Here is a 27,127-nt window from a genome sequence, read left to right as displayed (position 1 = left end):
GTACGCTTGTTTGCCGACCTAGTGATATAAAAAAAGCATGTAGCGATGTCAGTCAATATATTTCATGACGTTTTTTCTTAATTTCACAATTCGTCAGTTTCGTTAGGAAATCGCCGATTTCAACTTAAAATAATAACATTGTATGGCGCATAAAACGATCAAGCTGATTAGGATAAAAACGGAATGTTAGTACCAAAAACGTATTAGGTAGTTACTTTTATTTTAAACGTCAACAAATGAATGTATAAAAATTATATGTAGCTACCAATGTTATAATAATTGTGCTTAATTGTTAGGTACAATTATCAAATCTATAATTATCAGAAGATACATAAGCTATATCAATGGGGAACTATCGTGAATATTAAAGCAGGTGAAACCGTCAAGCTTAACCAATAGGTATTCATAAATTACGCGAATAAAAATATTTCACTAAAAAGATACACATCGGTACAAATAATTAACTATTAAATAAAAAACGAACTCAACATAGAGTCGTAAAAATATTTTCGATATCATTAAACATTATCGACAAATATATCTTATCGATAAACGTTCATTAAATCTACATTAGAACACGACAATTAATATAAAAAAATATATTTTAAAAAAATACTAATTTTTTCACGTGTCAAAACTACGCCATAATCATAAATCCGACATACAACTTAATTACACGCGAGCCTTGTAAAAAAAATACCAAAATAGTTTCAATTCCAAGATGGCGTCGCGTCGCCTCTATCAATATAATAATTCCGTCAACATTTAATTGAAATTCTGCGCCGCTTTCAAAGCGACCCGCAATATTATTGATACATTATGATCCCGCGAACGAGCTATAGCAATTTACAACTGAATTACAAATCTCCATGCCCCTAAATACACAATCACGCTAAATCAATTGTCGTTACTCTGTCCTTGTCTAACGACTCTACATTTTGGTATGGGTGATAGAGGTGGGTGAAGATTTGTGTCGGGCAATGAAAAGCGGCGACGCCTCTAAAAGTACAGTGGTGGGGGATAAACCTTGTTTGTTCTGGGGCGTGTCTGGTGGGTCGCGTGGGGCGCAGTAGACCGCTGACCGTCGTTGCGAGAGCACAGTGTCTCTTGACGCTTTGATATAAACACGATAAAAAATTACAAAAAATAGTGTCGAAGACATGATTGATATTAATGAATACGTCTGATATTGTATTTGAACTGTGTCGTGATGGCGTTTGAGGACCGCTGCAGTCCAAATCAGGCGAACAGCCCAGGACCGGTCACCGGTAGAGTTCCGGCTCCACACGCGACCGACGTTAGCTACTGCCCCAGCCAGTACACGTGTACGACTATAGACTCTAGGTTCGATAGAAACATGACTGTGGTCAAAGTTCAACCAAACTCACCACCTCCCAGTCCGGAACACAGTCAGAACGAAATGGACTACCAGAACTATTACCGACCGGACACGCCGGACGTGAAACCGGTTCTACAGGACGACCGGTTCGACCCGGATAAGCGTAATCGGCAGCAACCGGCTGCGTCGATCGCCTTTTCAATCAGCAACATTCTGCATCCCGAATTCGGTTTGAACGCGATTCGTAAGACGAATAAAATCGAAGGGCCGAAAGCCGTTGGGCCGAACCACAGCATCCTGTACAAGCCCTACGATCTGTCAAAGGAGTATTCGAAATTTGATTTTGAATTCTTGAAATCGAAGGATGATTTTGGCGCGCTACCACCTCTCGGTGGATTGCGTCAGACCGTTTCAAATATTGGGGAGATTCAGAAGGAAAAAGAGGTACCAAAGATTATAGAGGCGCAAAGGAGGCCGGATTCGGCGAGTTCTATGGTGTCTTCGACCTCCAGTGGGGCTGTATCGACATGTGGCAGCACCGACACAAATAGCCAGACCTCTCAAGGGAATCCTAACCTCTGGCCGGCATGGGTCTATTGCACCAGATACAGTGATAGGCCTAGTTCTGGTAAGTACCGTCTTTAAATACTAGTTTCTTAATCTTTTCTAATTAAAAATGAACATAGCTAATAATTCTTTTAATAGAAGTTCAGAGTTTTGAACATGATTAATTTTTTTTTCAATTGTCACAAGATTTTTAATGACTATTTTTGTAATAAATTTTTAAACGGTAACATTTTTCAAACAGAGCTTAAGGATAAACTTATTTTAAACTTAATAAATTAGTATGTCATCTTTCATAAAATATGTGTAACAGATAAAAAAAAATAAAAACATAAAATAAAAAAAATCAATGAACAATAAATTAAATATTAAAAAAAAATTCTTGTGTCTTGTGTCGCTGTTTGTGGTCACACTTCGAAACGGCTCGACCAATTTTTGTGAATATGTGTATTTGGGTATATTTGGTAGGTATGAGAGTAAATCGTAAAGTACATTTCATACAGCTAGGTGTTCTTTATCCATAAATTTCTATTTAAATTTCACTCGTTTGACAGCTCGCAAGACGACGTTACTCATATGGAAGTATGTACCTATAATATTTACACATTTTTTTTTTAATTCTGTTAATGTTATTCTGATAGCACTAATTTAAAATTTTAATTTGTATGACTTAATTGAATTATAAAATGGTTTATATAATGCATAATTACGTTTATCGTAGATTAATTGATTAAGAATTTTATAGTAATATTGATTTAGATACTTATAAAAATTATATAAATTACTTTTACCTGACTTATCAATTACGGAGGCTATGTGTAACTATTTAATTATCTTAAGTTTAATGTTTTATTTTATTTTATTTGTTACTTAAGTAAGCTTATACGTCTGTGATCTTTTGGTTTTCCTTTTTTTTAAACTATTCAGCATACAGAGTAGTATAATGGGATCATGGGGTTTTGTTATGGGATCTTAATGTTGATATACTAACTTTAGCCTGCGTCTTTGATCATTATTTCAACTTATTATTATTTTTATAATACAAAATCCCGTTATAGTAGCCGTCTCATTATAAACATTTAAAATGTAAAAACTTTCTTTAAAACTGGTGCAGGTGTTCCTTGATGTTCATGGATTTGTTCTATGATTGCTTATACAGTCAGGTATTCAAGAGGATAAATGCTCTTGACAACAAGTCCGAGAAGCTGACTACGACTTATAGATTCACGAGTTGATAGAAATATCTGACAGATGAAGAATTTGATGGTAAATAAGAAAATATATATCTTAAGTTTTTATCTATTGGATACCGTTATATATCAGGTAGCTTTATTAGTAGCTAATGATTAGTGGCAATAATAAAATTACATTAATAAGATTTATCACCTACATTTAATGAATTGGAGCTTTTGCCTATGCCCAGCAGTTGGACGTTACAGGCTTAATGAATGAAAAAAAAAACGGAATGAATGAATTTTTGAGTTATTAAATAGTAGATTGAATTTATAGAGTTGGATATAACGATGACGAGCTTAGAGTGTAACTCACCACGCTACTAAATGGCTTAGTGTGTATTAATATTACTATATTTTGTAACTATTGTAAACTTTATTCACCAACCTGCAGTGGAGCAGCGTGGTGGATTAAACGCTGACTCTTTTCCTAGACGGAGAAACCTATTCCCAGCAGTGGGGGTGGGAGTGGGAATCAATTATCAACTCAAGTTTAGTAATGGCGGTCGTGTGTGTTTTCATTGAACCGGTACAATTATGTATATTTAATTACAAGTTAATAGAGTTGTATCTTGAATAATTATTGAGCAAATTATGGTGAGGTTTTTGTTTGCATAATTTATGTTTTTTTTTTGTTGTTGTAGTAATTACTCTATTGACTAGGAAAAAAATGTTACAAGGGAATATGTTATCAGGGTATTTTGTATAACTTAGATTATGCTATTACGAGTATATATAAACGCTTCACACTCAACGCCCTTAGTCACACAGTCGGGGGTTCGGAAACACACACAATACACAAGCACAAACGCTCAGACAACGGCAAACATCTATATGGCAAATAGAAATAAATGTAGTGAGCGGGGATCGAACCCGCGACCGCCAGCGCAACCGCCAGTGCTCGTGACCGCTGCGCCAACGCGTCGTCAATAAATGCGAAAGTATGTATGTATGTTTGTTACTCAATAACGATAGAACTGATTTGTATAAAATTTGACACAGAAATTCTTTACATAGCAGAAGCACGCTTCATCCTATTGTATAAGTATTATTCCGATCGATTCAGTAGTTTTCGCTGTATAACCGAACACAAAAAACGGCTCTCTATTTATTAGTATACTAGCTGTGCCCGCGACTTCATCCGCGTGGAATTTAAAAAAAAATATCGTTCAGCTCGCAGAGTTACAAAACAAAAATATTTCTAAAATAAAAGTAGCCTAAGTAACTCTACTATCTGCCAGTGAAAGTCACGTCAAAATTGTTCCAGCCGTTTTAGAGATTAGCCGGAACAGACAGACAGACAAAAATTGTAAAAAATGTCATTTTGGTATATATACCGTGTAAATATCCATATGGATTTAGTAAAAACCGGTTATTTTAATATTACAAACAGACACTCCAATTTTATTTATTTGTATAGATATATAGATTTATATGTTGACGTTAAACAATGCAATTGGATCATACTTTTTAACTTTTATTCTTGTTAGATTATTAAGTTGATAACGAGTAGAATTTTCCCACTTCCATCCAGTTAAGATTCTTATTGGATTATACAATACTAATAATGTTATATCTTGATGCTTTAATGCCTATAATATACACTTATAAACAACATGATATTATATAATGTATTTTGTTTTACAAATAATATTTCTGATTCACATTATTCTTACGTTCATAGATATCAATTACTTATTACATAGCTGCTTAAAAGAATAAGACGATAGGTTATTAGGATACAAGAATTTTACAATATTTTTAGGCATTTTGGATGCGTATATTTTATTTGATATATAATTAAAATGTTTTAAAATAAAATAGTAATATAATTAATAATATTTACACTAATGTGTAAATAAATTTTAATAAAATGAAATGTTATCTTATATATAAAATTCTCGTGTCACAATTAGTTAAAATACTCCTTGGAAACATCCAATATCTTTTTTTTTACCCTTTAGTTAGAGGGGGGGGGGGGGGGATTAAGCGGGTTAATAACATACATATATGGCGAAACAACGTTAGCGGGATTAGCTACCGATATACAAAAATAAAGTAATAACTTATTTAAAAGGGTTTATACAATAATTAAAAGTGAAATGTACTTAAATTTTCGTAAATGATTAAAAGTTATTTAAACGCTTCCTTTGCGGTTAGTTTTTCATTTTATTATTAACTAGCTGCCCGGACAGACTTCGTTCTGTCAAGAGTTAATAGTAAAAATATTTTTTTCCGTCAAAAGTTAATAGTAAAAATCAATATTTTTTAATTTTTTTTTTTTAGTATTAAAACCTTATGTGGTTAAGGAACATACAAAAAAATAAATTAGCCAAATTGATCGAGTCATTCTCGAGTTATGCGTTTAACAATATTCATTTTTATTTGTATTGATTTTTTTATTTCATATGTAATTGTATACAATCTTATTTTAAATTTAAAGTCAATATAGGTTACTTTTATACAATAAAATCAATGAAGTCAATATTCGTTGCTATTATTTATTAATATCTAATATTTTGTGTTCAGTTTGTGTGTTGTGCGTTTCAAATGCCGTCGGAGTTTTTTTTTTTAATTATAGAAAGGTACATTATCAACTTTTATAAACTTAGGGCCTGTTTAACCGGTTGTGAATAACGCTATTTGACGAATCGGTATCCAACGGATAAAAGTTCTTTATATAAGTATTACTCTTTTTTACAATCGAATTTCACTCTAATCTATTTAATATAAAAATGAATGTTTGTCTGTATGTCCTTTATAGAATCGTAAACTATGTATTTGATCATGTCATGATCGTCAGCAAAGTGTTGTGAATGAGACCACAAAGGTTGCGTTCACAAAAGTTGGTGCGACCAAAAAAAAAAGCGTAGCAACGCGTGCAGGGTACAGCTAGTCTAAATTTTTTTTTGTCTCGCTAAAACTCGAAATGGCAGAAACGATTTGGTTAATTTTGATCTTGAAATATTTGTTCACGTTCAGGGAAGGTTTAAACGGTGAAAAACATAAATAATAAGTAATAGGAAAATAGTAAGAACGGCAATTCAATTTTCCAATACAAAATGTTCCTAGCTATGAAACATTTCATGTCTTTTGTCAAAATAGTTGTCACTTGGTTGTCAAATATTTATAGATGCGTTCAGAAAGTGTTTTGTCTATATTTTCAATAATTGTCACTTAATTGTCAAATATTTATAGATGCGTTCAGAAAGTGTTTTGTCTATATTTTCAATAATTGTCACTTAATTGTCAAATATTTATAGGTGCGTTCAGAAAGTGTTTTGTCTATATTTCCACAAATATATGTAGGTTATACAAAGTACACTGGGTCGTCTAGTTGTAAATATTTCCATCTATAAACATGAATCCAAGAGTTGGAGCTTCTTAATATAGGTGAAGCAGGTCCTAATGGCCTCTATCTCCTGCTGTTAAAATCTATTCGTAACTTATGTGGAGGATATAATTTATCCGAAAACGGGCACTTAAACGTAAGTCTTAAAATGTTAAGTACAAGTCACAGGACATTTTTTTATTAATTTATAATATTGTGATATTGTTGTCACATTTTTTTTATATTCAAGTAACGGGACGGGTTTTTTGCTGTTGTTTGATAGTTGATATTTTTTTTTCTATGCGGACATATGCAGGCACTGCTAGTAGGATACCCAATCCTACTGCTGTGTTTTTAACGCACTTCTTTACGTAAGCTTGACCTGAGGAGTAGGCTGGTGAATGCGTGACGAGAGCGTTACGAAAAGTGTGATCGAGCGAGGCGTACGGAACTTGAGAGGGAGATATAAGTTAGATGGAGCTAAAGAAGTTTTACTTCAGTCGTGTGGTCTAAAGTACACTCGTTTTTATTGAAGTGAAAACTTGTTTTGGCGTACCGCAAACACATTTTTTCGTACGTAGTAAGTTAGGCTGATCCGTCACGCTCAGAGGTGAAAGGCTCGATCGGATGAACTCGGGACTTATTGCGTTATTGTTTCATTGGGATTGCCAATGAAGTTGTCACTTCTGCCGTGCGGTCTTAACCACACACTTTGTTTTTATATGAAAATATTACTATTTATATTTATTTAATATCTTCTTATACATTCAAAATTACATTAAAGTGGGTAAATTACAATATTCTAACTTAACATAGTACAAAGGCGTTCTTAACTCAAATAGTGACCTCTTAATTACAATTATTCTGTTATGTATGTAAGTATTAATCAAATCAAATCAAAAATAACTTCATTCAAATAGGCTTCAAAAGTACCTTCGAATAATTATCATACAAATTAAATTATCAATTATGGTTACCAGGCAAACTACCATCGATTCGGAATGTAAATCGTACAGAGAAGAATTGGTAAGAAATTGTGCAGTTACTCTTTTTCTTAACCATTTTTTTTTTCTTATATCATGTAGCCAGTGTCATTGTTAGCGTCTAAATGACTCTGATAATATTTGGAACATTTTTTAAGTTTTAAATAAACATAGTAGGCGTAATAGAAACACATTCACTACTGTGTGTTTCTCGGGACTTTGATCGCGTTTTCAATGCGCACCCCGTCACATAAAACCGACACAATAAAGTTAGCTGGTCAACGAAGAAGAAGTTAGTAACGTGAAGTTAGCTAGCCAATGAAGTATAACTTCTTATGTGCGTACATAAGTTACACACACACACTCTTTTATGTTTTTACATAAGTTATTTTGTTACGAAAACGCGTTTATTTGTATACTCCATACTTAATTTATGTCAAAATTCATCCAGATCTGTTAAGTCACTATCATAATTGAGTGACAAACATACATACAAACTTTCGTATTTAAAAATACTGAGATGTTAGATGTGTACAATGTACATATACATTATACTGTGAATTATACATGCGAACAGATCGAGGCGTTTTGAATTATACGCGTGTCGACGGTATAATGCATGTTTGACTTAAATAATGTATAATTCATATGAATAATTACGTCTCTATACAGAAATATGACCAGCTGTTTTGTTTAACCGACTTCGAAAGAAGGAGGTTCTCAATTCGATTGTATTTTTTAAAGGTGAGTCAGGTGTGTCAGCTAATACCTATTTCATAACTTCTTAGCAACTTTTTTTATTCCAAATTGTTGTTAGCTTCACACTTACAGTTATTATAAAATAAATAAATAAATAAATAAATACTTTACACTCAACGGTCGCCAGTAGGATTTTCTCCTGTCGTCCAGTCACACAGAATACACAAGCACAAACTTCCAGACCATGTGAAACATGTATATGTCCAATGCAAATGTCTGTCGTGAGCGGGGAGCGAACCCGCGACCGCCAGCGCAACAGTTAATGCTGTGACCGCTGCGCCCACGCGTCATCAAAAATGATGTAAGAAATTGTGTTTTAAAGCTTGACTTTTTAACAGATATTTTTTTTTTCTATAAAATATTGAAATTAAGTAAGTACTAGTTATAGGTATATGTATATATTTAGATAATGTGGTTGTTAATAATGCAAGGAAAACCTCGAGACCGTTTATCTATAGCTAAGAATAATCCAAATGAAATAAAAAAAATATCTATTGGCGTCGAAATGCCAAAAAACAAAATAAGTTACAAGTAAAACGTGTGAATGCCTTTTTAAGGAAAATATCATAAAAAAAATTAAAATATGTATTCAGTCTGTGCCAAAACAAGATGACGTTGACGCCTCGATGACAGCTGTCAAATTTACAGGACATGACAGGTGAGGGGAACATGGCGGTCTATTAATAAAATATTTTTTCTATTTCGTATCTACTACTTACATAAGAATTGGAATTACTAAGGAAACATCTATATGAAAATATAAACTTTTAATTTTTAGACCGATGTCGTCGTTACACTTCGAAGATAATAAAAAAACAAAAAACAATAAAAACGTTATAATAAACACTTTAATATTTCTTAAACAAACATTTTAATAAAGACATTAATATTACACATTAAAACGCAATTAATTAAAAAAATAAATAAAACTTATGACATAAATTAAGATATTTATATCATTCATAAAAAAGAAAGTTTTATATAAAGACTCGTTCAACAAACCTCCATGCTTTTTCTTCGCTAATTAAAAAAAGACGTAATTTCATTTGACACCCGCCCACAGATGATATCGCAGATGTAAAAGATAACACAGACAATATAATTACGTGTTATTACGTTATTTTTTTTAAATTATAACCTACTTTGTAAAAACACGTTTTGTTAGTGGTCAGCTTGTATTAAACTTTAGTATTTTATGTCTTTTAAAGTAATACTTGAATCAAAATATATTTTGAGGTTGATAAAGAAGTATTTTTATGTGATTAGCTGTTTGTTGATTTCTTATAATATGTGAGATTGTATTATATCATTACAAGGAAAAATAAATATTAAATTTTAAACATTTAGATGTAAAACAGCAAGCAATGTTAAGTTGTGATAATGATTTTATTACATCGTTTAAAAATAACGAAATTGGTTTTAATTGATTTATTATATATAAAATTTTATTATTAACTAGCTGCACGCAACTTCGTCCGCGTGGAATAGTGACTTTGGACGGCATATTTGTATATATATATTTTGGTTTATTTTGTGATTTTTTAAATTGGCATAACTTTTTTATTTATGAATCGATTGACATGAATTAAATATTTAATGGTAAGTGAAGCTTACCACAATATATTAATGAAAACAAAATCTAAATCGGATAAGCCGTTTTTGAGATTAGCGTGCACAAAACGCACAGACAAACAGACAAGCAGACAAAACTTCTAACTATCATTGTTTGGGTGCTGTTTTCGTTGATAAAGGTCCCAATAATATTTTTTCTCACATATCTTCCATGTACAGACAGCGATCCGTTACATTTTTATTATATGTATTGATGATGATGATTTTGACATTTACACTCGCAGTTTAAAAAAATTGTTAAACCTGTCACACGTCACTTTGTTTGGATAATTAATTAAAATAACAAACTTATAATTATAAAGTAGTACATCTTATGACTAAACATGTTTGTATGACGTTAAGTTCGAAACAAATACGAACACGGAACACGAGAGAGTGAAAATGAGAAGATAATTTCATTTTTTTTTATTTTTTCACTTATAATTTCGAATGGGTTTCGAATGGGTTGTCTGGAAGAAATGGCTAATTAGCCATAAGTCCGCCCATTGTACTTCACTGTCTGTAACTATCTTTATGCTTTGTTTGTAATATATTTGTGGTGTACAATAAAGTATAAAATAAATAAATAAATAATTTCAGCTATGGCATGCCTACATGTATATCTGTATATATCAATATATACGAACTAAACGAGAGAACGCATGTTACAATACAACCTGTATAATAGGTATATACGTATTAAAACAATGTTAAGGTCAATAGTTTGGCAATCCAGGACCCGGTATCTGACAGGTGTGATGCAGTCCCCGATGACGCAAAAAAATTTAGGAGATAAAGACGTCTGTGACAGACGTACAGTTGTTCAAAAAATATCTTAAGTGTTTTACCATTTTGGGATTGCAGGATTTAGGATATTTTGAAAAATTAGTAGTTACCTGCCTGCCTAATAGAAAAAAAGTTCACAAAAATGGAAAAAGTACACAAAATACCGAAAAATACCGAATTTAAGTAAATTTTGTATTTTATCGTTTTAGAAACTTAATAATAGTGATTTGGGTGTCGTAAGAGGCGACTAAGGGATAACACATTTTTACTACCACCTTGCAACTTAAAAAGCCGACCGATGGCGGGATAACCATCCAACTGCTGGTTTATAAATACACAGGCCGAAGACGGGCAGCAGCATCTTTGGTGCGACAAAGCTAGTCCTGCGGTCACCAACCCGCCTGCCCAGCGTGGTGACTATGTGCAAAACACATGGGGTCATGCTATTTTTGGCGCGAACTTGTGGAGGCCTATGTCCAGCAGTGGACTGTATTAGGCTGAAATGATGATGATGAATAGTGATTTATCTAAATTATAGAAATTGGAAACGGATGAAAAAAATTAAAAATTCAAAAAAAAATACTTAAAAAAAAAAGTAAAATACAATAACGGACATAAAAAAGGATTGTCCAATTTAAAGCAGACGTTCGGAAGTTATGCAAGTACATACATTTCGGTTATTAAATTTTCTTTATATATATTTTAAACAAACAGACAATTTTTTATATTATATAATTAGATAAAAAAACAAGAATTTCTGAACTAATTAAGTTTAGTCATTACAACTCACTTATATGTAGTTATTATGTAATCATGCTATTTTAAGAATAGACGCCATTTTGTAATGTTGTTTGTACATGTTAACCGATGATTGAGAAAAAGTAGTTATGTGTTTATTCATATTAAAAAAAATTATAACCAGGTTCAAGTAATATTATTTGCATGTTAGTATTATTTCTATTTGCATGTATTATAAAAAAAAAATCTATAATAATATATATAAAAGCGAAAGGTCACTCACTCATCACGAAATCTCCGAAACTATAACACCTACAAACTTGAAATTTGGCAGGTAGGCTCCTTATAAGACGTAGGCATCCGCTAAGAACGGATTTTATGAAACTCGACCCCTAAGGGGATAAAACGGAGGTTGCAAGTTTGTATGAAAGTCCTATGTTTTAGAAGTAAAAGACTTGAAATTTTAAATGTATGCTCTATAGATGATGAGAAGACGTCCAAATAATGTATCTTTAGAAATCAACCCCTTTTTGGGGTTAAAACGGGGGATGGTAGGTTTACTCACTGATCACGAAATCTCCGAAACTATAACACCTACAAACTTGAAATTTGGCAGGAAGGCTCCTTATAGGGCGTAGAGATCCGTTAAGAACGGATTTTACGAAACTCGACCCCTAAGGGGGTAAAACGGGGGGTTGGAAATTTGTATGAAAGTCCTATGTTTTAGAAGTAAAAGACTTGAAATTTAAAATAAAAGAGAAAGGTCACTGACTCACTCATCACGAGAACTTAATAACCGCTGGATGGTCCATCCATCCAGGATGGACAAAGATGAGTCAGGGAGGTAGATTATAGTTAGTTGACGTCCGCAAAGAACGGATTTTGCGATATTCCACCGCTAAGAGGATTTAATTAGGGTTGATAGTTTGTATGAAACATATACAGCCTGAAAATAAAACTAAAAATGTGGTGTATAGAGGTTTTATAAAAATAACTATTAAATTATACTAAATTGTGGCTTTTAAAAAGTTACTCAGTTTGATAAGCATTTCAAGTGACTGAAATAAAAAAAATATTTGCGTTAAACATCTTAATAGTAATGCATATCTTCATAACCACGCGGACGTAGTCGCAGGCGACAGTTAGTGTATTATAAAACAAAGTCCCCAAAAGTATATGTGATGGATTCCTTCAAAATCTACTGAACGGATTTTCATGCGATTTCACCAATGGAGAGAGGGCTTAGGGAGAAAGGTTTACGGAACGGCTAAACCGATTTCGATAATAGTTTCACTGGAAGTTTGCCGGGAAAACTTTGTGACGCACTGATTTCTACGCGGGCGAAGCCGCGGGCACAGCTAGTTATAATATAAAATTTAACAACTAAATTAGTGTTCTTCTCTTCTCTTCTGCCTTTTACATTAAATTGTTCCAGATTATTTCTTATTTAGCGAACAATTTAGCAAGAAAATATTCAAAAAATACGATAATACGACTAGCCATATGATGTCACTAGGAATCCAATATGGCGATTACGCAGTATGGATTATAGTCCGTTGCCTTTCCCGATTGAATACATTTTAAAACAACAACAATCAATATGGCGAGTAGTTCAATTCTGTCATCAAATTTATGATTAATTTTTTGCATTTATCTGGAGAACGCATGTTAGTATCCCACAACTAGGAAAAAATATTTATATACCTATAGGAGATTCGAGTTTATTTCATAAATATTATTTTAAGAAGAAATGTTTACATCAAGAGGTAATCGAATTGAATACCTTGTAAATTAAACGATTATCTCAATGTATAAGTTTCTCTCGACTGTACTCGCTTTGAGGTATTTCATTATTTAATTGGTGTGATCATTTCTGGCTACTGTGACGATTGCTTTTGAGAAACGTAGGGATGGAACGCAGTTGTGTCGATAAATTGTACTTTCTTACCGATAAAAATATATAAAAATATCGATTTTATTAAATAATAATTAATGACTTGTATAAAATTATATTTTATTTAGGTATATAATCTTTAGGGATCTCACGAGTACTTTTTTAATTACTTATATCTTGTAATACGTATTTACTTGACTATTTTTTTCGTCTCCCTGAGTTGTATTGCTAGACGATGTAATTGGTCTGTTTTTCTGCTTATGCAAGCGAACACAATTATAATCAAATTTAAAGTTACAAGTTTAAATCAATTTTAAATTAAACTATTTCTATAATTTGTGTTATATTTTCTATGTACATAAAATACAAATATTATGTAGTAAATGTGGCTTAATCAAACGCCTCTCACTTATATAAACTCTTGTACATACTCGTAAATAGCTTAACATCAAATATGGCGACCATTTTGAATAGAATGCAAGCAATGAGTTCATTTACTGTATTAAATACAAAAATATTAGTAATTCAGCGTATTTTCCGTCCGTAAATCTTAGTTATTTAACTTAATTAGCTATTTCCGTTGAGAAATATTGTAATAATTAGTGCATTCCACGTTCTAACGGCTTGTGGTACAACACTGGCTTGTCGATTGTCGATGTTACTGGACGATTGTTCCTATATTATATTTATATGGTAATAAGTCTTAAATGTAAGCAATTAATAATTGATTTTTAGGCAGTTTAGACGATGTAAGTCGTGCAATTATTTATTATAACCTGTAATATATCAACTTATTAATAATATAGACTGTAAGGGTATAACAAAAATGTATGTAAACCAACATGTATAAACAAAAAGAGAAAAAAAAAACATTTTTGTAATATCGATAACGATACAGTTTTATCGATAAAATTCATAACAACCTATTTAATCACTAGTGCGTACACTATTTATTTCTTAATTAAATGCTACAATAGACTACAAATACTAGAGAAAAAAAAACATTTAATAAACTTTCGATATTTCCACCGACACGGCACACCACTATCCCACCTACCAAGAACCGGCCACCAGGTTTTACGGTTTTTCTCTCAAGGAATCCGTTAATAACTTGATCTCAAACTGTCTCGCTTTTTAGTATCAATTTTATACACACTAATAATAAAAACTGTCTGCCCGTACGTACGAACCTCAATAATAATGATAAATATCAAGTTCGGTATAGGCTATATTAAATCATGACGTGACTATGAACACTAATGATAGAAAATATCCTATCCGTACATGTGAATATTATAGGTAATATTTTAAAGATAAATTATTCAAAACAATTATAGGCTGTATTACACCACATCATGACCTTGACAATCTATGTGATCAAGAACCCGTACCGTTTTACATAATGTAAATTTAGACATTCTGAAAAAGGAATTAAAAAAAGGTGATTCATCACCAGTCACTCTATAATATAATAAAATAGTGGGTTAAGCTCCAATCCTTCTTCTATATGATGAGCTTTAAATCTACTTTAAAACGTCATTTATTTTAATTAAGTTCAAAATCACGAATCAAATGCTACATTTACAAACTAAAATAGGCTATATTTCTACCCCCTAAAGCTGAAATATATCCACTTGTATTAATGAGGGTATAAAACTTATATACAAGATTTAAACAGGCAAAGACGCGTTCTATGCGTAGTATTATTGTTTATAGCACGGCATGTTATCACATCGCTAATGTTGAGCTGATTTTGGTGAAACGCTGATGAATTTTCATGATACCATTTCGAGGATAATGGCTGTTTGTCCGTCTGTGACTTGTTTACTTGTTGCTTGTTTACTTTTTTTCGTTTTTGTATATAATGTATATTAAAAAAAAACCTACTACAATTGACATTGACAATTTAACGGGATTTTACCTGTGCAGTTAAAAAAATAATTTAAAAAATATGATCTCATTGATTTTGATTCTGATAGATTGATGGTTAAAAATTTTAAAGTAAGTAATTACGAGTACTTAAGTCTCGTGACAAAGTTTTATAACATACTAGCTGACCCCGCAGACGTTGTTTTGCCAGATATGTTATTAACGCATTTAATCCCTCCCACCCCTTATAACTTAAGGGTAGGAAAAATAGATGTTGGCTGATTTTTAGACTACCCGATATGCACACAAAATTTCATAAAGCTTATTGTTTTCTAATGTTTACGCGAATTTCACTCATTATGTTTACGCGTTTAAGTCGGGCATTTAAGAAACTTAATAAGCCGCAATAAAATCCGAAAAAGTTGTTTCATTATACTAAATAAAAGCTTGTTTTTTATGTTTTACTTTTAATTTATTTAAATTACGAAAAAATAAACTTAAATTCAATACCCTACAAGTCACAAAATATTAACACCATTTTAAATGACTATTTTACCAATTATTATGCTACACGTAACAACCCCTACAGTAATTTTTTAACTAAATCAAAGAAAATTCGCCTTTATTCCCTTACAATAAAATCTCTTTCGGCATAATAAGATTAACTGATAATTTATCATACAAATATGTGTCTTAATGCATATTATTAAAGTTTATTTTTATTTGAAAGCTTTATTTATTCAAATTAAAAGTCACAAGTAATGCTTCAAGAAAAATAAGTCTTATTTTTTAATTAATACGGTAGGTTTTAATTTGAAAATAAGTATGGATTTACACCGTTATTAGTATAAGAAAGTCTTCACTCTTACAATTTCCAACGATTTTTCCTAGAAATAGAATTCTATACGAAAATCAGCCTTATTCCTTTGTCACAAAGTCAATTTTTTGTTTTAAAATGCTGATTAAATTAAGTCCTATTTGTTAGTCAAGTAAACCTTTACGCGAAAGCAGAAAATTTGAATTTCGAACGATTTTTCGAATATTGAAATAACCTGTTTAAAAAGAATCGACCTTACTGAAAAAGAATAAAGCCGTTTATACAATGGATAATGTTGTAGGGTGCAGTGAATATGTAATGTGAAGTGTTAAAAGTGGATACGGCATTTTTATAACTTCGTTTTTTTATTCTATTGAATTTTTAGTAAATAGGTATAATTTTGGCGTTGGCGCAACGGTCACAGAACTGGTCTGTGACTGTTGCGCTGGCGATTGCGGGTTCGATCCCCGCACATGACAAACATTTGTATTGGCCATACAGATATTTGCCCTGGTCTGGGTGTTTGTGCAGTCCTTGTGGGTCTCCTCACCGTGCCTCGGAGAGCACGTTAAGCCGTCGGTCACGGTTGTTATCGTGTACACCTGATAGCGATCGTTACCCGTAGTAGGGAAGGTATCCGCCAACACGCATTGGAGCACCGTGGTGTATTAAGCTTTTATCCTTTTAAAACATGGAGAAAGACGCTTATGCTCAGCAGGGGGATATAACAAGCTGAAGCGAGGTATAATTTGTTAAAAAACGGTTTTTTAAAATTATAGTTGTTATATAAAGAAAGATAATTATTAGTCAAATAAATAAAAATTAAAAAAAGACGATTATTAATTTCTTAATATTTTTAATACAATAAAATACTCTTACCTAATTATACTTACTCAATACATAAACTTAGTCAGTGATAATCTCATTTTGATAAAAAATAAAACAAATATTAATACTAAAATGGCGTATCCATTATTTATTGGCGTATCCAGTATTTTACCTTCTCAAAATCAATGTACTTCAATAGTTACAAATGCGTGAATGCTACGGAGATTTTTTTTCTTTTCCTTAGAACATTGAACTTTGTGGATATGGTAAAATTTCATATTAAGGTTGTTATTTATTTTACGGGAAGGGGTTTTGCTTACGATATGTAGTGTTTTTTACGATGAGTAGATGACATGTTCACAGCAACTGGTAGTTGCGCAAATGGTAGCATATTTCATACCACTCATGACAAATGTTTGTATGGGCCATACTTATACATATTTGTCATGTTATGGATGTTCGTGTTTGTGTTTTGTTTCCAGCTATCTGATTCTGAATTTTATCCCACTAGAATTGTCAAAAGTAAAGTATCATTTTTTGTTCTCTAGAATTCTATTAAATTTTAACCTAAATGCCATTAGGTACTTAACAGCGTGTGAGGTTTATTATTTAAAACGATACATATAAATGTTTGAAACACGAGGAAAGACACTCAACTAAAAATTAATTAAACATCCTTAACCAGCCATTGCTTAAATTGCAAGGAATTTCTTCACGCTCTTAAGATACTTTACCAAAAACGGTGAAGAATTTTAAATCTGTCGAGATTTTTAAAAATTACAGACCGAAAATGATGTGACTTGAATGCAATTTAACATTTATGTCTTACTCGGAATATTGCCATTTTGTCATTTCACTCAAAATGGCCGACAATTATTGAGCCGAGCGAATGAAATATTTCAACGAATTTTGTCGTAATAAGCGCGACACTGTTTTTCGTTTACGGCTTTACTTATTTTCACATCTAAAATTGTCAATTAGTAGTCGTCGAAAATGATAATTTTATTACCTATAAGATGAAAATTACGTCAATATACTGTACAAATATAGGTATATCACTAAAAATTAATTCTACTACTTGCCTGTTTTTTTTATTATTATTTGTACCTTTGTTAACTTTACTTAGAAAGATCGAAAAATTTATTTTATTAATAATATAAATTACCCATAAAAACGTATCAAGTCCGTAGATAAACTCTTGACTGGTTATTTCAATAAGCGGTTGCCTCCATGATTCAACTCGAAAATGTTACTATTTGTAACTGAATATACATTGCCATAAGAGTTGTGGCTACGATCACAGATAATGACAAATTCATGAGTAGGTAGGTAGTTACACATAGTCCGTAGAGATAATTGTCATGATCTGGCCGTTTGTATTTGTTTCGTTTGTGTTTTGGGCCCCCCTTTTCAACACAACCTCTACTTATTCATTCTTCTATAGGCCGAAGATTAGAAACATCAGCCAAACTTAAATATATACAGGTATAAAGCGAATCATATCTAATGTATTATATTCGTTACGAGTATTAATTTATGAAGTTAAAGCATCTGTCCTTACATGTGTTATTACATAATGATGATTCCACATATCAGTCCGTAATTATGCTACACACAACTACTTAATTGTCGTAACTATTTCATTTATATATAAAACTAGCTATGGTCTGCATGTCTGTCTGTTTAGTTCGCCAATCATAAAAACATAATAAAAATAGTTGGGCCTTGTTTTTAGAATTATAGAGCAAGTTTGTCAAGTTAACAAAAATTAATTAGTAGGTTTTGCAGTCGTTACTACAAAAAAAGAAGGAATTACTGATACGAAAGACTTATATGTTTTTTCCATTTTACATTAAGGAAAAGAATATTTAGAAGATGCCCATTAGTCTATTACTTATAAGATCGTTAACTTATTACCAAGTAATCCGTAGTTCGCTTCAGAATAGTCGAACCGTAGATTTCATAAATAAGGTACCTATCTACTTAAGTATCGAAAATAATAGGGAGATTAAAATCAGCAATAAAAACAAACAAAGTTAAAGGGCTATATCGTAACAACCACACGGACATCCCTATAAATTGTCGCCATTACGCTAACGAGCGGGATGGTATGTTAATATGCAAACTTGCACAATTTGTCAGTTTGTGTTTTTATCTTTACCGCTAACTGTTATTACTTTACCTACTTGTACTTTGTAATATGCAATTAATAGCCCTTAAAACATATTTCCTATAAGAAATAACCATAGGCTACTTTTTTATAATTAAACTAATAATAATATCAAAATTCTTTCTAATACATTTTTTAAATATCGAAAAAAATTAAATAAATATATTTCATAGTCTTATCTAAGTAGAAATTTGAATTTAAAAAGTAACACAATGTAAAGTCAAAGGTATTTAAATGTTTAAAGAACGCTTGGAAAGCAATATTTTTCCTCGTTCAGAAACATTACGCCTCGTTACGGAAAATCCTTTATTTCAAGAGTTTGTTTAATTAAAAAGCCGAATAAAAAAAAACTAACCCGCTTTTATCGGGTGATGAACGGCTCTGAAACATACACAGATGGATGTTCAAAAATAAACCTTATTAAAAGGCGATAAAAAGCAGTATCGTTTAAATTTTATCGTTGGTCCGTTCCATTTTTCAAACTCCAAAAGATTTGTGTTTATACCATTTCCTCACCATTTCCTGTTCTATTCTTAAAGCAATAAAACTCAGAATTCACTAAAAATATATTGTACGAAATTCAAATGATTAAAAACAAAAGAATTTGAGTTTTATTTCCTAGTAATAAAGTTGAAAATTGTTTTTTGCAATGCTAATAAAATTGTTCACATTAATAACGTCGTAAGTCACATCTTTATAGTGGCATTTTCAATCTTGTTTACGTCGTTTTAGTGATTGTAATGCCCTGACGATCAATCGAAGAAAATTTTTCGCATGAAACAAATATGATGAATAATGAAACGTAATTTTAAATTTCGAATCAGTTCGAATTAAAATATTTTTAAATTCGCACACAATTTAGTGTACAGCTTACCTAAATTATTTTTTTATTTAGATCATATTATATACATTAAAAACAAAATTTCAAACTTGTATATTGAACAATAAATCGTGTGCTATTTAAATTAAGAAAAAAAAAAAAAAAACATCAAATTGAACGCGTCCACTTTATCTGACTGTACAGGAAAGTGCAAAAGTGTTTATAGCCGCTCCCCGATAGGGTTCCCGCACAAAGATTTATTGCAAGTACGATCGCACGCTAAACGATTCTTTACAGATAAAACAGAATTTAGTGTTCAAAATATAAACTACTACGTGTACGTATGGAATTAATAATATAGGGTTGAAAGAGTTGGTTTTAAATCAAGATATTTATGACATGAAAAATTCTTTTTTTAATTACTTAGCTTGTTTTTGTCGCTTACTATTATTATAGATATAAGGCCCAGTACTATAATTTTTTTTCAAATGAAGTCAACTGTGTTTATTTGCTAGGTATTAAGCCTTTAGATGTAATTTAACAGATTATAATCTTTTAAAACGTGAACGTCGTATTACTTCGACGAATGATTTAATGCTAATAAAAAGTTTTGTTAAAACGTATTGTTAAAACAACTCAATTAAATTATGCTAATTAATTTGATATGAAACCTCTTTATACGCTATAATGTTTTTTATAATGAAAACTTAATTATTGTTCATGTTTATGGCAGTTTAAAATACAGATGTAATAAAACTTTTCTATTTCTTACAACAGATAACTAATATTCAAAAATTTCAATTTTAAAATAAAGCTATGTACGTGCATTTATTTTCGGATATAATTACCATAATTACCCCTTAATTATAGGGTGCTACGTGTGGGGGAATTATACGTAACAAAACATGGTTCTTAATAATTATGGCTTCCAAAAAGTATTTGTATGTTTATTGACTATGATAAAAGTGTAATAAATATAGATATTTAAAAAGGATAAGTTTAAAATTATATTTTTTTATGATACTTAAGGCAACTACGTATATCTTTTATATGGAATTTTTACATAGTTTTGATAAATTAGTGAATAATTAATTTAACGAGTAAAATAACTTAATAATATAACTATTATAGACATTAAAAGTTCAAGAATACTGTTGAAAATAAAGAACGAAAGAAACGAAAAACTCTACAAATACTATAAATTCGAAAGTTGTATGTAAGTTTGTTACTCTCACACAGCAACTGTAGAACCCATAGCAATGAAATTAAGTACGTAATTTGCTCTAGATCCAGAATAACACTTAGGCTATATTTTCTACCAAAATAGACATTTAATCTGAAGTTATACAAGTAAAACCGCGGTGTGAAGCGAGTGTTCATATAATTGTGACATTTCCTTTAATTACTCGTAATTAAATAATGATTTTGTTACAAAACAGACGCCATTTTGTGTAATAACTGTCAATTAAATGTTTCAATTATAATTTGATACAATTTTAATTAATTCTAATTGTTACTGTATTATTTAGTTTTACTTTTAATAGAGTTTTAGTTAAATATAAAATTATAGTATTAGCTTTTATAAAGTTGTTGGTTTCAAACCGTCTTCGCTTGTTTGAGATCTGTTTTGCACTAGGAGAACATAATCTGTAGTATATTTACTAGTACGAAAATTATAATAATAGAGAGTGACTTCTTGAGTAAAAGAAAAAATAACTGAGGTAGAGCACAGCGGGCAATTTTCTGCTCAGAATATGGAGCAGCCCGACCGGGGTAGTACCTCGACCTTACAGAAGATCACAGCTAAATAATACTGCTTTCAAGCAGTGTTGTGTTCCTGTGGTGAGTAAGGTGACCAGAGCTACTGGGTTCAATTGGGGTAGGGTCAGCAATGTGCTTGCGATGCTTCTAGTGTTGCAGGCGTCTATAAGCTACGGTAATCGCTTACCATCAGGTGAGCCGTACGCTAGTTGTACTAAGCTGCTAAGTTGTACGAAGTCCAAAAAATCTGCATTATTTTAAAATTATAACACTATTTTAAAGCGTTGGTATAATTATTTATTAAAAGTTTTTTTTTTCTTGTTAACAGGCCCCAGAAGTAGAAGAGTTAAGAAAAAGATGAATCCAGAAGAGAAGAGACCTAGGACGGCGTTCAGTGCTGCACAACTTGCTAGGTTAAAGGTAAAACTACATTTAATTTATATTATTATTTTGTTTTATACTATTGAGTTCTAAGCGTACCGTAGCCTATAGACGCCTGCAACGCAGGAGCATCGCAAGCGCGTTGACGAACCTAGCCCGATTGGCCTCCCCCCCCAACCCCCAGGAGCTCTGGTCACCTTACTCACCACAGGAACACAGCACTGCTTGAGAGTGCTGTTATTTATCTGTAATCCTTTGTTAGGTCGAGATATTTCTCCAGTCGAGCTGCTCCAAATTTTGATCAAGATATTTCCAACTGTGCCTTATCTCAGTTAAAATTATAGGTCTAGATATAAGAGATAGTGTAACTTAAAGGTTTTAATAATGACACTTTAACTTAAAAAATCTTAAAATGACGTAACACCATATTTTGCGTTGACAAATCAATTACTTAAAATTTTATTTTTTTAATAAAAGTCTCGTGTTGACAATATCATACTAGAGTTATTTAACTTTGGTGCCAGCGAAAAACGATTGTGCTTTAGACCACTGAATCTAAAACAACTTTAGTTACCCCTACAGTAATATACGAAACGTAACTCTCTGTCTCTATATTCACTAACTTATAGGTTTCCCTAGAACCCCCCCCCCCGCCCCTACACTCGTCATAGCGCCTCTCGTCACGCATTCATCAGCTTAGTTCCTAAGTCAAACGTGCGTAAAGAAGGATAACATCAAAAATCCGGTTTGTTTCTTTGTAGTGTATAGTTAAAATTGTAAAGATTTTCGCTAAGTTTCATAAATCAATTATATAAATTTAATTTTAAGGATTTTGTTGGGCTTATCATCAAGTAACAGTAAAATTTCTCCACAGCACGAGTTCGCCGAGAACCGTTACCTGACCGAGCGTCGGAGACAGACCCTCGCCGCTGAGCTCGGCCTGGCGGAAGCTCAGATCAAGATCTGGTTCCAGAACAAACGAGCCAAGATCAAGAAGGCGTCTGGACAGAGGAACCCATTGGCTATGCAACTCATGGCTCAAGGGCTGTACAACCACAGCACTGTGACGGAGAGTGACGAAGAGGAGGAGATCAATGTGACGTAAAAGTTACGTGACGTTAACAATCACGTGACTCGGGACGTCATACGTGTGGAGTTATTTTGAACTTGGCCTTGACAGCTACTGCGCAACCTTTTTTTGGATAAAAAAAAAAACTATTTAGACAAAATCACAACTTTGTCGATTTCTTAGTAATGTCTTTGAAATTGATTTTTTTAATGATTACGATATTCAAATGTGTGTACAGTAATATGTTGAATAGAAAAAAAAAGTATTACGTTTTTAGTCTGTATGAAAATATAGATTAAATAATCGATAGATATGAAAAACTTACATTTATAGATTATAAAACAAAATGGTTCCTGTTATGTAAATAATTTTAGATTAAGAGTTATTTATTTCAATTAAAATAAAGTTAATTGCGTTTTTATAAACTGAAGTCAACAATTAGAAAGCTTGAAATAAAATATTTGTTTATATTGCCTTACATATACTTGCTCAAAATCTGGAGCAGCCCGACTAGGGAAGTACCCCGACCTTGCAGAAGATCACAGCTAAATAATACTGCTTTCAAGCAGTGTTGTGTTCCTGTGTGCGTAAGGTAGAAAGCTCCTGGATATGGTCGGGGGTAGGGTCGGCAACACAGCGATGCTTCTGGTGTTGCAGGCGTTTATAAGTTACGGTAACTGCATACTATCAGGTTGATCGCACGCTTGTTTGCCAACATAATAATATAAATTTTAAAGGTTATTTCTAATATCAACGTGTAAAAAGTCTTAAAATAGTATTAAAAACGCAATTAAACGAAATCAATAATTTATACGCTAAATGATAAACGATTCTCAGTTTTTTCAAAATAACTTTATTATTATATATCAATATTAATAATAGTTCAAATATGATGCGATGAAAGTAACCAAGATATTATATGACTACTATTGTAATTATATATTAAGTGTTAGAGGCTTATTTATAAGTTATTTACTTATAGATGAAAAATGGACTGACAAAATATATGGTTAACATAGACATGGTAGTCTGTGCCTAAGGTAGGCAAATTAACGTCTTAGTTTTAGGTAGCAGGCGACTGTCCTACTTATTATACTATTCAACGTATAAAAAAATACATAATTTATGACCAGACTCTAGCTGGAAATCAAAGCCACTTACGCTAATTGGCCAGTCAAAGATACGAAACAGTCTTCAAAATCATTCACAAATTTCCGATGATTTTGATGTGTCAAATGCAATAATGTCTGTCGTGTTCTGTGCCATTGTCCTTGTGCGTGCTTGTGCGTTGTTTGTGTTTCCATATTTATGACAAAGGGTTTTCATTCCACTTTAATTTGAAATTGGGGGGCAATTATTGTTAATGTATTAGCGTCAGTCCATTTATATGTCTATAAATAATTACAATAAAATATTTTATTTAAATAATGTTAAATAATTGTAAATAAATTAAAGAGTCATATTTATAATTAATTCTCTGATTTGTCGCGCTTCTTCCATTTATTTTGTTTTGTAAATATATTTTAATTATTAAAATAGTTTTAAAATAAAATATTGAAAATAAATTATATCGCTGGTTTAACGAAATTTATTTTTGTTGTTTTATTTCCTTACTAGCTTCTACCCCCGACTTCGTCCTCCTGGATTAGGAACAACTCTGTCATACATGATTTTTGCGAAACTTTAATTGCTTACGCAGCGCACGCAGCAGAAGCTCTCAAAAGGAAAAAACCCCGATTTTGAAACATTCTTCATTAGTGCTCCGCTTCTATTGGTCTAAGCTTGATGATATATAGCCTATAGCCTTCATCGATAAATGGGTTATCTAACACTGACATAATTTTTCAAATCGGACCAGTAGTTCCTGAGATTAGCGCGTTCAAGTAAATAGACAAACAAACAAACTCTTCAGCTTTATAATATTAGTATAGATTAACTAACTGCGAAAAGGAGGATACGAAATCTACGTATTTACCTACGTTTTTCCTGTTTACATTTTTAGAATATTCAGGTTTTAATGAGTATGAAAAGAAATTAATAGCTAAAGTTTACTATACAATGTAGGTTACATAAATGATAAATACGTGTGGACTTAGTGACGCTGTATTGAAATACAGAAACTTACTTCATGAATGAAGAAATATTACCAATTCTAAACATTTTTTAATACTTATCATATCAAAAATCGACCCTTCCAGCGGGGATCGAACCTGCATCTCCGACTGACCGTGTCGGTGCTCTTGCCAATTAAGCTATGGAACGATGTACCCGATTTTATATTCGGTCTAAGCGACCCGAATGTTTAGTATTTCCTAACGTGTGGGTGTAAAATAAAAATCGTACAAATATTACCAATTTTGTATTAAAAAACTATCGTTACTCTTTAGTAACTGCGGAGTTTCTCACCAATTCTTCTCTGCAGAATCTACATTCCGAATCGTCGGTAGCTTTATTTTCTTCCAATAATTAAATTTTAATTTGTAACATGACGATTCGAAGGTGCTTCTGAAGCCTACTTTAATACAATCATTTTTGATTTTTGATTTGATACATGAAGAATATTTTCGTCATTTGACAGATAATAGTTTCAGACATAGGCTATATTAACTACAAATAACCTAAACAGCAATAAAATAACACGTTCAACAAGTTTCTTTTGATATAACTAATTGATACTTTTAACTGACAACTTCAATAACCATAATTGTGTTTGCTCGCAAACGAAAAAAAAACCGACTTCAATTACATCGACAAGTAATACAACGTAAGTAGACGAACAAAATTACAAACGAATTAGTCGTCACTGCGCTTTTCGAGGGTTTCCCTAGATTTCTCTAGGATTCCATCTTTAGATCCTGGTTTTCTTATCATGGTACCACCCCTGGTATATTTCCTTTCAAACAATAAAAGAGTTATCAAAATTGGTTCACAAACGACAAAGTTATCCCCGAACATACATTAATAAAATATTCGGTTGAATTGAGTAACCTCCTCTTTTTTTGAAGTCGGTTAAAAACTAAATAAATACGAAATAACAGAACAACGGTTTTACAGAAAAATCTTGGTAAAGACAAACATAAACACTCGGACACGCGTATACACACACGGACAAAATTCATCAGTTTCAGTCAAGTTTTTTTTAAAGGTTTACTGACTTAAGTAGTAGGCACATGTGCTTACAGTATTTTTTTTTTATAATAAATTGAATCAAAAGTCCAACAAAGCAATCCAACAAATAATTAATAATACAGACAAAACAGTTTATGTGATTTTAATAATAATTCATAAAAAGACAACCGAATTGAGAACCTCCTACTTTTTCGGAAATACGGTTAAAAATAAGATCAGATAAAATAATAATTGCTTATTTCTGAACAACTTAAAATCACTTGAAAAGGCCGATTTTAAAAATATTTACATCGAAATAAAGCTACATTATCCATAAATAACATAGGCTATCAAACATCACACTGTGACTCACAGTAGCCGACAATTAGCCGTAAAAGTCCAGGCATGTAGATGACCAGTATTATATATTGTTCATTAAATTATTATAGCCTTTTTTAACCGACTTCAAAAAAAGGAGGAGGTTACTCAATTCAACCGTGTATATATATATATATATATATATATATATATATATATATATATTTATGTATGTTCGAGGATAAATCCGTCTTTTATGAACCGATTTTGATAATTATTTTTTTGTTGGAAAGGAGATATCCCTACTTTAGTACCATGATAAGGAAACCAGGATCTGATGAGGGGATCCCAGAGAAATCGAGGGAAACTCTTGAAAATCCGCATAACTTTTTACTGAGTGTACCAATTTTAATGATTTTTAATTTAATCGAAAGCCGATGTTTATCATGTGGTCTAATTTAAATTTCATCAAGATCTGATTACAACTTTTAGAGTAATCTTTGATAATGCGTATTTACTTGACTATTTTTTCGTCTACCTACGTAGTATTACTTGTCGATATAACTGAAGTCGGTTTTTCTTCGTTTGCCTGCAAACACAATTATTCTTATTATTCATTAAGTTATACTGGCATATGACGATAGATATATGATAGTGATAAACTGCGTATAAATAAAATAATTGAATTTCTAAATAAATCATTCCTTGCGAAAATATCCGTCAACCAGCAGTGAAGTTGCACGGTGGGT

General features: G+C 31.8%; 1 protein-coding gene across 1 annotated transcript; it reads left to right on the top strand.

Annotated features, from left to right (window-relative positions):
* Nucleotides 1-1,210: 1,210 nt before the first annotated feature.
* LOC123667887 (segmentation polarity homeobox protein engrailed-like) lies at nucleotides 1,211-22,988 on the top strand. The gene is made up of 3 exons (XM_045601720.1): nucleotides 1,211-1,967; nucleotides 21,831-21,922; nucleotides 22,758-22,988. Exons 1-3 carry the CDS (start codon nucleotides 1,211-1,213, stop codon nucleotides 22,986-22,988), a joined length of 1,080 nt encoding a protein of 359 aa, XP_045457676.1.
* The last annotated feature ends 4,139 nt before the right edge of the window (nucleotides 22,989-27,127 follow it).

This window comes from Melitaea cinxia, chromosome 29 (assembly GCF_905220565.1).
Source record: "Melitaea cinxia chromosome 29, ilMelCinx1.1, whole genome shotgun sequence".
NCBI classification, from domain to species: domain Eukaryota; kingdom Metazoa; phylum Arthropoda; class Insecta; order Lepidoptera; family Nymphalidae; genus Melitaea; species Melitaea cinxia.
The sequence above is the reverse complement of the archived record's forward strand: the minus strand, read 5'-3'. Positions and strand labels throughout refer to the sequence as shown.

Bases quoted from the DNA above. Each gene is read 5' to 3' on its own strand.
- LOC123667887 (XM_045601720.1), top strand. From the start codon at position 1,211: ATGGCGTTTGAGGACCGCTGCAGTCCAAATCAGGCGAACAGCCCAGGA. The intron at 1,968-21,830 runs GTAAGTACCGTC...TCTTGTTAACAG, and splicing joins CAGTGATAGGCCTAGTTCTG to GCCCCAGAAGTAGAAGAGTT. The intron at 21,923-22,757 runs GTAAAACTACAT...ATTTCTCCACAG, and splicing joins CACAACTTGCTAGGTTAAAG to CACGAGTTCGCCGAGAACCG.